The 17,213-nt window shown below is 42.7% G+C and overlaps 1 protein-coding gene across 2 annotated transcripts in view; it reads left to right on the top strand.

Annotated features, from left to right (window-relative positions):
- LOC109889705 (cadherin-23) overlaps positions 1–17,213 on the top strand; it is a 648,086-nt gene that overhangs the window by 525,014 nt on the left and 105,859 nt on the right. For both annotated transcript variants that reach the window (XM_031823245.1, XM_031823244.1), the window contains 2 exons: positions 8,104–8,223; positions 10,123–10,303. In XM_031823245.1, the coding sequence (XP_031679105.1) occupies positions 8,104–8,223; positions 10,123–10,303 (301 nt within the window). The remainder of the gene's footprint in view (positions 1–8,103; positions 8,224–10,122; positions 10,304–17,213) is intronic.

Genomic DNA, 17,213 nt, shown 5'->3' with positions numbered 1-17,213 from the left:
GGATTGACTTGCACTTTCTCTTGAGCTATTTTATAGACTACCTTTTAGGAGTGGGAAGATTTTCAGATGGAGAAATGGGTGATCAATATATAGGCCTATTTACAGGCAATGTAGTAAACTATAGCCTAATCACAGGCCTATTTAGGAAGTACTTTTCCTTTGAAAGATAACTGTCCTGTGCTTCTCAACCCATGTATACATAGGCTATAGCCTACTTTATTTATTTGAGACCACACGCACAACTGATCTCGCAGGTATGGCTAATGAAACTGGAGGCAGCAAGAATGATGACAGCAACACTACATTTTGCATTTTCCAATAGCCTACCTTTTAGGATGACGATTTGCAGGCAGAGACAAATAAATGGGTAATCCATACTTAATTGAAAATGCAAAATTGCAATGCTGGCTCACCATAGTAGCCTAACATGCTGATCAGACAGCCTGTGCACGTGCACACCCCCCACACCAGTCACGATCAGGACACGCAGGTTGAAATATCAAATGAACTCTGAACCAACTATAGTAATTTGGGGACAGGTCGATAAACTAACATTTAAGGCAATTTAACTAGCTAGCTTGCTGTTGCTAGCTAATTTAAAATATCATTGGGTTTTTATTTGACCTGAAATGCAAAAGGTCCTCTACTCTGACAATTAATCTACAGATAAAAGGCTAAACTGAGTTTGTTTTAGGTAATCTCTCCTCCTTCAGGCATCTTCTTCTTCTTTGGACTTTATATGGCGGTTGCAACCAACTTTGAGGTATATTACCACCACCAACTAGACCGGAGTGTGGACCTCAGTTCATCTCTCAATCCCCCACGTGGGTATATGGTCCTAAAAACCAATGAGGAGATGGCACGTGGGTATATGCTCCTACAGCGTAACAGACTAAGTTATAGTATAGAATACAGTATATACAGTGGGGCAAAAAAGTATTTAGTCAGCCACCAATTGTGCAAGTTCTCCCACTTAAAAAGATGAGAGAGGCCTGTAAATTTGCATCGTAGGTACACTTCAACTATGACAGACAAAATGAGAAAAAAAATCCAGAAAATCACACTAGGATTTTTAATGAATTTATTTGCAAATTATGGTGGAAAATAAGTATTTGGTCAATAACAAATCTCAATACTTTGTTATATACCCTTTGTTGGCAATGACAGAGGTCAAACGTTTTCTGTAAGTCTTCACAAGGTTTTCACACACTGTTGCTGGTATTTTGGCCCATTCCTCCATGCAGATCTCCTCTAGAGTAGTGATGTTTTAGGGCTGTTGCTGGGCAACACGATCTTTCAACTCCCTCCAAAGATTTTCTATGCGGTTGAGATCTGGAGACTGGCTAGGCCACTCCAGGACCTTGAAATGCTTGCACAATTGGTGGCTGACTAAATACTTTCTGCCCCACTGTAAATATGAGATGAGTAATGCAAGATATGTAAACATTATTAAGTGACTAGTGTTCCATTCCTTAAAGTGGCCAGTGCCTATAGGCATATACATTTCTATGATTTCTATGCCTATAGGCAGCAGTCTCTAATGTGCTAGGTATGGCTGTTTAACAGTCTGATGGGCTTGAAATAGAAGCTGTTTTTCTGTCTCTCGGTCCAAGCTTTGATGCACCTGCCCTGACCTCGCCTTATGGATGATAGCGGGGTGAACAGGCAGTGGCTCGGGTGGTTGATGTCCTTGATTATCTTTTAGGCCTTCCCTTGACACCGGGTGCTGCAGGTGTCCTGGAGGGTGGGTAGTTTGCCCCTGGTAATGCGTTGGGCAGATTGCACCACCCTCAAGCCTTTCAGTTGCGGACGGTGCAGTTGCCGTACCAGGCGGTGATACAGCCCAACAGGATGCTTTGTGCATCTGGAAAAATTTGTGAGGGTTTTAGGTGACAAGCAAATTTCTTTAGCCTCCTGAGGTTGAAGAGGCACCTTTGCGCCTTCTTCACCACACTGTCTGTGTGGGTGGTACATTTCAGTTTGTCAGTGATGTGTACGCCAAGGAACTTGAAGCTTTCCACCTTCTCCACTGCGGTCGCGGCGATGTACATAGGGGGGTGCACCCTGTGCTTTTTCCGATCATCACCTTTGATCCACCTCTACGCAGACGACACCATTCTATATACCTTCGGCCCGTCTTTGGACACTGTGCTATCTAACCTCCAAACAAGCTTCAATGCCATACAACACTCCTTCCGTGGCCTCCAACTGCTCTTAAACGCTAGTAAAACCAAATGCATGCTTTTCAACCGGTCGCTGCCTGCACCCGCATGCCCGACTAGCATCACCACCCTGGATGGTTCCGACCTAGAATATGTGTACGTCTATAAGTACCTAGGTGTCTGGCTAGACTGCAAACTCTCCTTCCAGACTCATATCAAACATCTCCAATCGAAAATCAAATCAAGAGTCGGCTTTCTATTCCGCAACAAAGCCTCCTTCACTCACGCCGCCAAGCTTACCCTAGTAAAACTGACTATCCTACCGATCCTCGACTTCGGCGATGTCATCTACAAAATGGCTTCCAACACTCTACTCAGCAAACTGTATGCAGTCTATCACAGTGCCATCCGTTTCGTCACTAAAGCACCTTATACCACCCACCACTGCGACTTGTATGCTCTAGTCGGCGCCAGACCCACTGGCTCCAGGTCATCTACAAGTCCATGCTAGGTAAAGCTCCACCTTATCTCAGCTCACTGGTCACGATGGCAACACCCATCCGTAGCACGCGCTCCAGCAGGTGTATCTCACTGATCATCCCTAAAGCCAACACCTCATTTGGCCGCCTTTCGTTCCAGTACTCTGCTGCCTGTGACTGGAACGAATTGCAAAAATCGCTGAAGTTGGAGACTTTTATCTCCCTCACCAACTTCAAACATCAGCTATCTGAGCAGCTAACCGATCGCTGCAACTGTACATAGTCTATTGGTAAATAGCCCACCCTTTTTCACCTACCTCATCCCCATACTGTTTTTATTTATTTACTTTTCTGCTCTTTTGCACACCAATATCTCTACCTGTACATGACCATCTGATCATTCATCACTCCAGTGTTAATCTGCAAAATTGTAATTATTTGCCTACCTCCTCATGCCTTTTGCACACATTGTATGTAGACTCCCCCTTTGGTTTCTACTGTGTTATTGACTTGTTAATTGTTTACTCCATGTGTAACTCTTTGTTGTCTGCTCACACTGCTATGCGTTATCTTGGCCAGGTCGCAGTTGCAAATGAGAACTTGTTCTCAACTAGCCTACCTGGTTAAATAAAGGTGAAATAAAAATAAAATTTGTTGACATTGAGTGAGAAGTTGTTTTCCAGGCACCACACTCCCAGAGCCCTCACCTCCTCCCTGTAGGCTGTCTCGCCATCGTTGGTAATCAAGCCTACTACTGTTGTGTCATCTGCAAACTTGATGATTGAGTTGGAGGCGTGCTTGGCCGAGCAGTCATGGGTGAACAGGGAGTACAGCAGGGGGCTGAGCACAAACCCTTGTGGGGCCCCAATGTTGAGGATCAGTGGAGTGGAGGTGATGTTTCCTACCTTCACCACCTGGGGGCGACCCGTCAGGAAGTTCAGGACCCAGTTGCACAGGGCGAGGTTCAGACCAGGGCCTCGAGCTTAATGATGAGCTTGGAGGGTTCTATGATGTTGAGTGCTGAGCTATATTCAATAAACAGCATTCTTACATGGGTATTGCTCTTGTCCAGATGTGATAGGGCAGTGTGCAGAGTGATGGCGATTGCATCGTCTGTGGATCTATTGGGGTCGGTAAGCATTTTGAAGTGGGTCTAGGGTGTCAGGTAAGGTAGAGGTTATATGACCCTTGACTAGTCTCTCAAAGCACTTCATGATGACAGAGGTGAGTGCTACGGGGCGATAGTCATTAAGTTAATTTACATTTGCCTTCTTGGGTACAGGAACAATGGTGGCCATCTTGAAGCATGTGGGGACAGCAGACTGAGATAGGGAGAGATTGAAAATGCCCGTAAACACACCAGTCAGCTGGTCTGCGCATGCTCTGAGGATGCGGCTAGGGATGCCGTCTGGGCCAGCAGCCTTGCGAGGGTTAGCACATTTGAATGTTTTACTCACGTCGGCCACGGAGAAGGAGTGCCCACAGTCCTTGGTAGCGGGCCGTGTCGGTGGCACTGTGTTATCCTCAAAGCGTTATCCACCTTGCCATGGTTAAATGTATTGGTTTGCTCTTTCAGTTTTGCGTGAATGATACAATCTATCCACGGTTTCTGGTTAGGGTAGGTTTTATTAGTCACAGTGGCTACTACATCTCCTATACACTTCCTTATAAACTCAGTCACTGTATCCATGTTTGCGTCTAGCCTTTTTGCGCATGCTACTCAAAACATATCCCAGTCCACTTGATCAAAACAATCCTGAAGTGTGGATTCCGATTGGTCAGACCAGCGTTGAATAGCTCTTATTACGGGTACTTCCTGTTTGAGTGTCTGCCTATAGGAAGGGTAGAGCAAGATGGAGTCGTGGTCAGATTTGCCGAAAGGAGGGCGGGGGAGGGCCTTGTAAGCATTCCGGATGTTTGAATAGCAGTGGTTGATAGTTAGCAGCGTGAGTAGTACAGTCAATATGTTGATCTTCAGCAGCCTTGTCCTCAAATTTGCTTTGTCAAAATCCCAAGCTACAATAAGTTTCCAGTTTGCATATAGAGCATGTCTTAAAGACAATCAAAGTTTGTCTTTGTACTGTATTTGTAAGAGTTGTTCATTTGTTAGACTATTTGTTAAAGGTCCAACACAATATGGATGATTGAAAGATCTTGTATCTAGTTAGTCTTATCAAACACTGAAACATTCGGAAAGTATTCAGACCCCTTGACTTTTTCCACATTGTGTTACGTTATAGCCTCATTCTAAAATTCATTAAATCGTTTTTTCTTCTTCATCAATCTACACACAATACCCCATTATGAAAATGCAAAAAACGGATTTTAGACATTTTAGAAAATGTATTAAAAATAAAAAAGATTTACATAAGTATTCAGACCCTTTACTCAGGACTTTGTTGAAGCACCTTTAGCAGCGAATACAGCCTCGAATCTTCTTGAGTATGACGCTACAAGCTTGGCACACCTGTATTTGTGGAGTTCCTCCCATTCTTCTCTGCAGATCCTCTCAATCTCTGTCAGGTTGGATGGGGAGAGTCGCTGCACAGCTATTTTTAGGTCTCTCCAGAGATGCTCGATCAGGTTCAAGTCTGGCTGGGCCACTCAAGGACATTCAGATACTTGTCCCGAAGCCACTTCTGCATTGTCTTGGCAGTGTGCTTCGGGTCATTGTCCTGTTGGAAGTTGAACCTTCACCATAGTCTGAGGTCATGAGCGCTCTGGAGCAGGTTTTCATCAAGGATCTCTCTGTACTTTGCGCCGTTCATCTTTCCCGCGATCTTGACTAGTCTCCCAGTCCCTGCCCCTGAAAAACATTCCCACAGCATGATGCTGCCACCACCATGCTTCACCATAGGGATGGTGCCATGTTTCCTCCAGACGTGATGCTTGGGTTTCTGGCTGAATAGTTCAATCTTGGTTTCATCAGAGCAAATAATCTTGTTTCTCATGGTCCGAGTGTCCTGTAGGTGCCAAGCGGGCTGTCATGTTCATTTTACTGAGGAGTGGCTTCTGTCTAGCCACTCTAACATAAAGGCCTGATTGGTGGAGTGCTGTAGAGATGGTTGTACTTCTGGAAGGTCCTCCCAACTCCACAGAGGAACTCTGGAGCTCTGTCAGTGTGACCATCGGGTTCTTGGTCACCTCCCTGACCAAGGCCCTTCTCCCCCGATTGTTCAGTTTGGCCGGGTTGCCAGCTCTAAGGAAGAGTCTGGGTGGTTCCAGACTTCTTGATGGAGCCCACTGTGTTGTTGGGGAGCTTCATTGCTACAGACATTTTCTGGTACCCTTCCCCAGATCACTGCCTGGACACAATCCTGTCTTGGAGCTCTACGGACAATTCCTTCGACCTCATGGCTTGTTTTTTGCTCAGACATGTACGATTTGTCATTTTGTGTTATTGTGTGTAGATTTATTAGTAAAAATATTTTAAAATCAATTTTAGAATGTTACGTAACAAAATGTGGAAAAGGGGGGTCTGAATACTTTCCGTATGCTCTGTACTTTTTGTTGTTGGGCCATGGGTCATAATAAATTGTGTAGAAATGCAGGAAATGTGCTTTTGTTTAGATGCCCCCAAAATGGAGGGCCCCCAGACCCCCTGCCAAGTTATGCCCCCCTCTGCAAATTGCACTGCTGGGTGATTTAAAAAGTCATAGTCAATCGATCAATGATATAATAATACTTTTTGCAAAAAATATATATTTTTAATTTACAATATGTAGAAACTTTGTGAAACATCACAGCACAGTTTAAAATATATCGCAAATAGAAATCAAAACTTGTGTTCAGAGACAGATGGGAGGGAATGAGTGGAGCTGAAAGATGCGACTAAATACAAACAAAAGATAACTATTGTAATTGTTGTTGTTGTCGATTAATTTACTCCATTATGGAAGGGATTGTAGGGTTAGGAGAAAATAATAAAGGAAAATATATTAAAAAATATATATATACAGTACCAGTCAAAAGATTAGACACATCTACTTATTCCAGGGTTTTTCTTTATGTTTATTATTTTCTGTTTATATATTGATGTTTATAGACATCAAAACTATGAAATAACACCTATTGAATCATGTAGTAACCCAAAAAGTGTTAAACAAAACCAAATATATTTGAAATTTGAGATTCTTCAAAGTAACCACCCTTTGCCTTGATGACAGCTTTGCACAATTTTGGCATTCTCTCAACCAGCTTCATGAGTTAGTCACCTGGAATGCATTTCAATTAACAGATGTGCCTAGTTTAAAGTTAATTTGTTGAATTTATTTTGCTAATGTTTCTGAGCTAATCAGTTGTGTTGTATACAGAAGATAGCCCTATTTTGGTAAAAGACCAAGTTCATATTATGGCAAGAACAGCTCAAATAAGCAAAGAGAAATGACAGTCCATCATTACTTCAAGACATGAAGGTCAGTCAATACGGAACATTTCAAGAACTTTCAAAGTTTCTTCAAGTGCAGTCACAACAACCATCAAGCGCTATGGTGAAACTGGCTCTCATGAGAATTGCCACGTGAAAGGAAGACCCAGAGTTACCTCGGCTGTAGAGGATAAGTTTATTAGAGTTACCAGCCTCAGAAATTGCAGCCTAAGTAAATGCTTCACAGAGTTCAAGTAACAGACACATCTCAACTGTTCAGAGGAGACTGTGAATCAAGCCTTCGTGGTTGAATTGCTGCAAAGAAACCACTACTAAAGGACACCAATCATAAGAAGAGACATGCTTGGGCCAAGAAACACGAGCAATGGACATTAGACCGATGGAAATCTGTCCGTCGGTCTGAAGAGTTTTTAGTTCCTGCTGTGTCTTTGTGAGACCCAGAGTAGGTGAATTGATGCCACGTGAATGGATGTTTGGTGAAACATTGATGAGGAGGTGTGGGGTTGCTTTGCTGGTAACACTGTTGGGGAATTTTTTAGAATTCAAGGCACACTTAACCAGCATGGCCACCACAGCATTCTGCAGCGATACGCCATCCCATCTGGTTTGCGCATTTTGGGACTATCATTTATTTTTCAATAGGACAATGACCCAAAACACACCTCCAGGCTATGTAAGGGCTATTGAACCAAGGAGAGTAATGGAGTGCTGCATCAGATTACCTGGCTGTTTTTTTTTTAAATATAGCAAAACCCTTGAATGAGTAGGTGTGTCCAAACTTTTGACTGGTACTGTATATACTGTATATATATTATTATGTCCCCACCACTTCTAAAACTAACTTCAGATAGTTTAGCTTGCCTGACTCAATGAAACCAATAGAATTGTTGCAGAAGTGAAAACCCTGCACTCCAGGCAGGCTAAAGCAAACACTCAAATTATTTAAAATATTTCAGTAAGTATTTGATCCAAGGTCTGGTACTGTGTGTAGTTTGTGAACACACTGACTGTACAATATTTTGAATAGCGTTGAGTGTTAAAGTAGTTGTCTTTTTGTGCGTGGGTGTGTGTCCAGGGAAAGATTGTTGCAGTGAAGGAGCTGGACTTTGAGATCAGCAATGGACACTACGCACTTGTCGTCACAGCAACAGACCAGTGTCCCATCCATGCCCTCCGCCTGACATCCAGCACTACGGTGATGACAATGACAGAACACAGAAACACATACACACCTACACACTTCACTCTTTATACACATCATGTTTATCAAGGCATTGTTTTTAATGTAGTTTGTACACATCATATTAAAGTTGCAATCTGTGATATTTGCAGGAGTTTTTGTTCATTAAAATTAATGACCCACATTTTTTTCTACAAAAAGTGAACTATTCCTTTAATCACATAAATATACAGTGCCTTGCGAAAGTATTCGGCCCCCTTGAACTTTGCGACCTTTTGCCACATTTCAGGCTTCAAACATAAAGATATAAAACTGTCTTTTTTTGTGAAGAATCAACAACAAGTGGGACACAATCATGAAGTGGAACGACATTTATTGGATATTTCAAACTTTTTTAACAAATCAAAAACTGAAAAATTGGGCGTGCAAAATTATTCAGCCCCTTTACTTTCAGTGCAGCAAACTCTCTCCAGAAGTTCAGTGAGGATCTCTGAATGATCCAATGTTGACCTAAATGACTAATGATGATAAATACAATCCACCTGTGTGTAATCAAGTCTCCGTATAAATGCACCTGCACTGTGATAGTCTCAGAGGTCCGTTAAAAGCGCAGAGAGCATCATGAAGAACAAGGAACACATCAGGCAGGTCTGAGATACTGTTGTGAAGAAGTTTAAAGCCGGATTTGGATATAAAAAGATTTCCCAAGCTTTAAACATCCAAAGGAGCACTGTGCAAGCGATAATATTGAAATGGAAGGAGTATCAGACCACTGCAAATCTACCAAGACCTGGCCGTCCCTCTAAACTTTCAGCTCATACAAGGAGAAGACTGATCAGAGATGCAGCCAAGAGGCCCATGATCACTCTGGATGAACTGCAGAGATCTACAGCTGAGGTGGGAGACTCTGTCCATAGGACAACAATCAGTCGTATATTGTACAAATCTGGCCTTTATGGAAGAGTGGCAAGAAGAAAGCCATTTCTTAAAGATATCCATAAAAAGTGTTGTTTAAGGTTTGCCACAAGCCACCTGGGAGACACACCAAACATGTGGAAGAAGGTGCTCTGGTCAGATGAAACCTAAATTGAACTTTTTGGCAACAATGCAAAACGTTATGTTTGGCGTAAAAGCAACACAGCTCATCACCCTGAACACACCATCCCCACTGTCAAACATGGCGGTGGCAGCATCATGGTTTGGGCCTGCTTTTCTTCAGCAGGGACAGGGAATATGGTTAAAATTGATGGGAAGATGGATGGAGCCAAATACAGGACCATTCTGGAAGAAAACCTGATGGAGTCTGCAAAAGACCTGAGACTGGGACGGAGATTTGTCTTCCAACAAGACAATGATCCAAAACATAAAGCAAAATCTACAATGGAATGATTCAAAAATAAACATATCCAGGTGTTAGAATGGCCAAGTCAAAGTCCAGACCTGAATCCAATCGAGAATCTGTGGAAAGAACTGAAAACTGCTGTTCACAAATGCTCTCCATCCAACCTCACTGAGCTCGAGCTGTTTTGCAAGGAGGAATGGGAAAAAATGTCAGTCTCTCGATGTGCAAAACTGATAGAGACATACCCCAAGCGACTTACAGCTGTAATCGCAGCAAAAGGTGGCGCTACAAAGTATTAACTTAAGGGGGCTGAATAATTTTGCACGCCCAATTTTTCAGTTTTTGATTTTTGAAAAAAGTTTGAAATATCCAATAAATGTCGTTCCACTTCATGATTGTGTCCCACTTGTTGTTGATTCTTCACAAAAAAATACAGTTTTATATCTTTATGTTTGAAGCCTGAAATGTGGCAAAAGGTCGCAAAGTTCAAGGGGGCCGAATACTTTCGCAAGGCACTGTGCATATAGGCCATACAGATCTCTGAACAAGTGGTTTCCACTGGTCTTTTCCAGGTGTTGGTGAATGTCCTGGATGTGAACGATGTGACCCCCACCTTCCCCAAGGTCTATGAGGGGCCCTTTAAGATAACAGAGGGCCAGCCGGGGCCCCGGGTCTGGACCCTCAAAGCCACTGACAAAGACTCTGGACTCAACGGCAAAGTGGAGTACAGCATCACTGCCGGAGACCCCCAGAGTGAGTAGGATGTGTGTGGGTTGGGGTTAGGGCTGTTACCGTGACGTATTACCGCCACACCAGCAGTCATGAGTCATGACCCACAGTCAAATTACATGTGACCTTTGAGTCGTGGCAACTATAGTCGTAGCCAAAAGTTTTGAGAATGACACAAATATACATTTTCACAAAGTCTGCTGCCTCAGTTTGTATGATGGCAATTTGCAAATACTCCAGAATGTTATGAAGAGTGATCAGATGAATTGCAATTAATTGCGAAGTCCCGCTTTGCCTTGCAAATGAACTGAATCCCCAAAAAACCTTTCTACTGCATTTCAGCCCTGCCACAAAAGGACCAGCTGACATCATGTCAGTGATTCTCTCGTTAACGGTAACGTCCCACCTGGCCAACATCCGTTGAAATTGCAGAGCGAGAAAATCAAACTACAGAATTATAAATATATAACTTTCATAAAATCACAAGTGTAATACCTCAAAACAAAGCTTAACTTCTTGTTAATCCAGCTGCTGTATCAGATTTCAAAAAGGCTTTATGGCGAAAACACACCATTCGATTATCTGAGGACAGTGCCCTGTTTACAAAAGCATGAAAAACATATTTCATTCAGGCAGGTGAGCCACGAAAGTCAGAAATAGCGATATAATAAATGCCTTATCTTTGATGATCTTCTTCTGTTGGCACTCCAAAAGGTCCCAGATACATCACAAATGGTCCTTTTGTTTCATAATGTCCTTCTTTATATCCATAAAAACTCAGTTTAGCTGGCACGCTTCTGTCAATAATCCACCCAGTTTCCCTCCATCAAAATTAATCCTAAACTTTAGTAATAAACTTTTCCAAACAAGTCAAACAACGTTTATAATCAAACATAGGTACCCTAAAACATAATTAAACAATACAATTTAAGACGGAGAATCGTTATTGTCTTTACCGCAGAAAAATACCAAAGGTTCACTCTCTTCCACGCGCTTGGAAACACGACAGCCAAAATGGGAGCCACCTAGATAAACTACCATTTCTGGCTCATTTTTCCGAAAACAAGCCTGAAACTCTTTCTAAAGACTGTTGAATCTAGTGGAAGCCCTAGGAACTGCAACCTGGGAGGATTTAGCCTTATAATTAATGTGACAGCCATTGAATACAGTGGTAAGCTTTTTTTGGGGGGGGGGTAAAACATTTTTTGGGGGGGGTAGTTTGTTCTCTGGGTTTCGCCTGCCATATCAGTTCTGTTATACTCAGACATTATTTTAACAGTTTTAGAAAGTGTTTTTTAGTGTTTTCTATCCAAATCTAAATTATATGCATATCCTAGCTTCTGGGCCTGAGTAACAGGCAGTTTATTTTGGGCACACTTTTCATCCGAACGTCGAAATACTGCCCCCTACCCAAAAGAGGTTAACACAGGTGTGAGTGTTGACGAGGACAAGGCTGGAGATCACTCTGTCATGCTGATTGAGTTCGAATAACAGACTGGAAGCTTCAAAGGTGGTGGTGCTTGGAATCATTGTTCTTCCTCTGTCAAACAAGGTTACCTGCAAGGAAACACGTGCATCATCATTGCTTTGCACAAAAAGGGCTTCACAGGCAAGGATATTGCTGCCAGTAAGATTGCACCTAAATCAACCATTTATTGGATCATCAAGAACTTCAAGGAGAGCGGTTCAATTGTTGTGAAGAAGGCTTCGGGCGCCCAAGAAAGTCCAGCAAGCGCTAGGACCGTCCCCTAAAGTTGATTCAGCTGCGGGATTGGGGCACCATCAGTGCAGAGCTTGCTCAGGAATGGCAGCAGGCAGGTGTGAGTCCATTTGCACGCACAGTGAGGTGAAGACTTTTGGAGGATGGCCTGGTGTCAAGAAGGGCAGCAAAGAAGCCACTTCTCTCCTGGATAAACATCAGGGACAGACTGATATTCTGAAAAAGGTACAGGGATTGGACTGCTGAGGACTGGGGTAAAGTCATTTTCTCTGATGAATCCCCTTTCTGAATGTTTGGGGCATCCGGAAAAAAGCTTGTCCGGAGAAGACAAGGTGATCGCTACCATCAGTCCTGTGTCATGCCTACAGTAAAGCATCCTGAGACCATTCATGTGTGGGGTTGCTTCTCATCCAAGGGAGTGGCTCACTCAATTTTGCCTAAGAACACAGCCATGAATAAAGAATGGTACCAACACATCCTCCGAGAGCAACTTCTCCCAACCATCCAGGAACAGTTTGGTGACGAACAATGCATTTTCCAGCATGATGGAGCACCTTGCCATAAGGCAAAAGTTACAACTAAGTGGCTCGGGGAACAAAACATCGATATTTTGGGTCCATGGCCAGGAAACTCCCCAGAACTTAACTTCTTGCGTCGAGCAATCCCGTATCCGGGAGCGTAATCATAGCCTCAAGCTCATTACCATAACTATTCATGAAAATCGGAAATGAAATGAAAGAAATATATTCACTCACAAGCTTAGCCTTTTGTTAACAACACTGTCATCTCAGATTTTCAAAATATGCTTTTCAACCGTAGCTACACAAGCATTTGTGTAAGAGTATTGATAGCTAGCATAGCATTAAGCCTAGCATTCAGCAGGCAACATTTTCACAAAAACAAGAAAAGCATTCAAATAAAATCATTTACCGTTGAAGAACTTCGGATGTTTTCAATGAGGAGACTCTCAGTTAGATAGCAAATGTTCAGTTTTTCCAAAAAGATTATTTGTGTAGGAGAAATCGCTCCGTTTTGTTCATCACGTTTGGCTAAGAAAACCCCCCGAAAATTCAGTCATTACAACTCCAAACATTTTTCCAAATTAACTCCATAATATCGACAGAAACATGGCAAACGTTGTTTAGAATCAATCCTCAAGGTGTTTTTCACATATCTATTCGATGATAAATCATTCGTGGCAGTTGGGTTTCTCCTCGGAAGCAAATGGAAAAATACACGCAGTTGGAGATTACGCAATAATTGTGACGGAGGACACCACGCGGGCACCTGGGAAATGTAGTCTCTTATGGTCAATCTTCCAATGATATGCCTACAAATACGTCACAATGCTGCAGACACCTTGGGGAAATGACAGAAAGTGTAAGTGCATTCCTGGCACATTCACAGCCATATAAGGAGACATTGGAACACAGCGCCTTCAAAATCGGAGGCATTTCCTGTTTGAAATTTCATCTTGGTTTCGCCTGTAGCATCAGTTCTGTGGCACTCACAGATAATATCTTTGCAGTTTTGGAAATGTCAGTGTTTTCTTTCCAAAGCTGTCAATTATATGCATAGTCGAGCATCTTTTCGTGACAAAATATCTTGTTTAAAACGGGAAAGTTTTTTTATCCAAAAATTAAAAGAGCGCCCCCTATATCGAAGAAGTTCATCCCATTGAGAACTTGTGGTCAATCCTCAAGAGGCGGGTAGACAAACAAAAACCCACAAATTCTGACAAACTCAGAAATGAATTGACAGCATGCCAGGGTGGATTGCAAAGGTCTTGAAACAGAAGGTTCTACACTGCAAATATTGACTCTTTGCATCAACTTCATGTAATTGTCAATAAAAGCCTTTGACACTTATGAAATGCTTGTAATTATACTTCATTATTATATTATTATACTTCAAACACTTAATAAGAGCCCTGGTTTTCAGAGTTTTAGCGAAATAGGTTCGCGCAGCGAGAGCCAGCTCCTCATAGCTGGAATGAAATAAGAGTTCCTATAAGCCCATGTTGCGCAACATTTCAATAGGTTATGCTATGCAATTGTATGAGAAAACATCATTTTGATGGCCTCCTTTAAAAATAGGAGGATCCCATCAGCTTTCTATAGGCTAGGCCAGGCATAGTCATTGCACGGATTGCGTTGATTGGCGGCTCGCGGTATAGACTACCAAATACAGCAAAATGTCCAATAATTTCCGAGCATTCAAATTACACAAACTGCACTATTTTTCTCACCCAGTATGTGGCATTATATAAGATGTTGAGCTGCTGCAACTGTTGCTTCGCTTTAAACTAGGCTAGCGATGGAGGCGAGAGGTGGAGGGCCGAGAGAAGCAGCAGTTTAGTCCACTCTACTGAATTTTTTTGGGGCCACATCAAAGTAAATATTTATCTCTATCCTTGGCCGAATCGAACATTTAAAATGGATCGATTTGTCGTAGTCAAGCACAAGCAAAAACATAGTAATGAGCAAACTGCCACTACAAATAATGAGGATGAGGATGAGGAAGCTATTAGTAGAGCCTCGCACACAGATGAGGGACAAGCTAGCAAAAAGAGAAAGGTACGGCTGTTGAAAGATAAATCGTATGTTTCAAGAAAAATGGAACAGAATTGTTCTTTGTACTTCATGGCACAAAACCCACTTTGTTTAATTGGCAAGAAGGCGTGCGCAGGTTTTAAAAATGGTAATTTAGAACAGCATTTCAATACTACACATACAAAGTGAAATTTCCACCTGGCAGGGGTCTACGAAAAAATGGTATTCAACAACTTACTGCTTTGCTGAAAGGACAGCAACCGCTGATGGACAGCATTTGAGATTGCTTGGATCTTGGCTAGGCATAAGATGGCCTTTATCGACGCAGACATAGTGAAAGATTGCTTGTCGTCTTCAGCAGAAAGTATGTATCCTGACTTCAGTAACGAAGATGATTTTCTAAAGCAAATGAAAGGACTACAACTATCAGACAACCATAATAAGAAGGGTTGAAGAAATAGGAAAATACTTTAGTAAGCAGATAAACAAGGATATATCAGCGGCTCCGTTTACCAGCATAGCATTGGACTTAAGCACGGCTCAGTTATTCGGTTACCGAAAGAGGAATCTTATTGGGAGGTACTTTTGTGCTTATTGCCACAGCAAGATCAAATGAGTGGAGAAGATGTGTTGAATGCACTTCAGACCTAAGGCTGGGCAGTATACCGTATTTTACTATATACCAGTATTTATTCACGGACCGGCTTGGGTTTTTACTTTACCTTCAATAACGGTATTTGAATGTTTGGTTTGTTTAATGTGATACGCCAATGTGTAACGTCCATTTTTATAGTTACTCCGCTACTTCATTCCTCTCTGCTCTCTGTCTCTCCATGCTGCTTTCCACACAGACCAAGTCCCACCCCCTGTCACGCAAAGAGCGCATTTGTTGTTACTTGACCACAAATCAAATTGATTTATATAGCCCTTCGTATAAAGTGCTGTACAGAAACCCAGTCTAAAACCCCAAACAGCAAGCAATGCAGGTGTTGAAGCATGTTGGCTAGGAAAAACTCCCTGGAAAGGCCAAAACCTAGGAAGAAACCTAGAGAGGAACCAGGCTATGAGGGGTGGCCAGTCCTCTTCTGGCTGTTCCTGGGTGGAGATTATAACAGAACATGGCCAAGATGTTCAAATGTTCATAAATGACCAGCATGGTCAAATAATAGGTCTGGGACAGGTAGCACGTCTGGTGAACAGGTCAGGATTCCATAGCCGAAGGCAGAACAGTTGAAACTGGAGCAGCAGCACGGCCAGGTGGACTGGGGACAGCAAGGAGTTATCATGCCAGGTAGTCCTGAGGCATGGTCCTAGAGCATGGTCCTCAGGTCCTCCGAGAGAGAGAAAGAGAGAATTAGAGAGAGCACACTTAAATTCACACAGGACACCAGATAAGACAGGAGAAGTACTCCAGATATAACAAACTGACCCTAGCCCCCCGACACATAACTACTGCAGCATAAATACTGGAGGCTGAGACAGGAGGGGTCAGGAGACACTGTGGCCCCAACCGATGATACCCCCGGACAGGGCCAAACAGGAAGGATATAACCCCACCCACTTTGCCAAAGTACAGCCCCCACACCACTAGAGGGATATCTTCAACCCCCAACTTACCATCCTGAGACAAGGCCGAGTATAGCCCACAAAGATCTCCGCCACGGCACAACCCAAGGGGGGGCGCCAACCCACAAGACACTTTCGTTCAGCCTGCATGGTCAATGCAGCACATGCAACAATGTTGATGACAACGATGTTGTTTCCACTTTGATCTTAATATAAATCCACAAGCGTTCTATAATTACAATATTAGTTTGTGTTTCTTACATCTGCAAACAGCTAGTTTGTATTTTCTTAGCAAGTTAAGCAAAATTGTGTTAGCTGGCTAGCCCACTATTATTTATATTCTAACTATAGAATTAAAATAAACATTCTAAATCCATGATTCCAAAAGTTCACCGAAGTGTTTTGATCTAAATCACAATTGCGCTACTCCGTTGCAATAAACCACGTGCGGTTATTATGAGGACGACAACATCTAATGCTGGCTTCAACTTGGCTTTCCATAAAATCCTTCCGTTACAAAAATGATCTGTTTTTTGGTTGCTTTCTCGTTACAAAAACAGCGATGGTGAAATCAAAATGGTGAGATTAATGATACCGCTATTCATGGCTTTATTATCTGTGCCTGCATCGGCCACATAGGCTACAGAAATGCAACGTCGAATTAACAATGGTTTAATAATCAGGCAGGCGTTAATAAACTAGAGGTGGGGCAAAGGTACCGGATGGCAGGCAGGCTCAGGGTAGGCAGAGGTCAATAATCCAGAGGTGGGGCAAAGGTACAGGTCAGCAGGCAGGCTCAGGGTCAGGCGGAGTGGCTCAGAGTCAGGACAGGCAAGGGTCAAAACCAGGAGGGCAAGAAAAAAAGACTAGGAAAAAGAAGGCGTTGAGACAAAACATTGGTTGACTTGACAAACAAGACCAACTGACAACAGACAAACAGAACACAGGTATAAATACAAAGCGGATAATGGGGAAGATGGGCGACACCTGGAGAGGGGTGGAGACAATCACAAAGACAGGTGAAACAGATCAGGGTGTGACAAAATTACACCTACATCACTTTTCAGGTGCTATCCCCTTAACTGCTACATGTTGA

Source organism: Oncorhynchus kisutch, linkage group LG4 (genome assembly GCF_002021735.2).
Source record: "Oncorhynchus kisutch isolate 150728-3 linkage group LG4, Okis_V2, whole genome shotgun sequence".
In the NCBI taxonomy this organism is placed as follows: Eukaryota; Metazoa; Chordata; class Actinopteri; order Salmoniformes; family Salmonidae; genus Oncorhynchus; species Oncorhynchus kisutch.
Note: the sequence above shows the minus strand (reverse complement) of the source record. Positions and strands in the feature narration are given on the sequence as shown.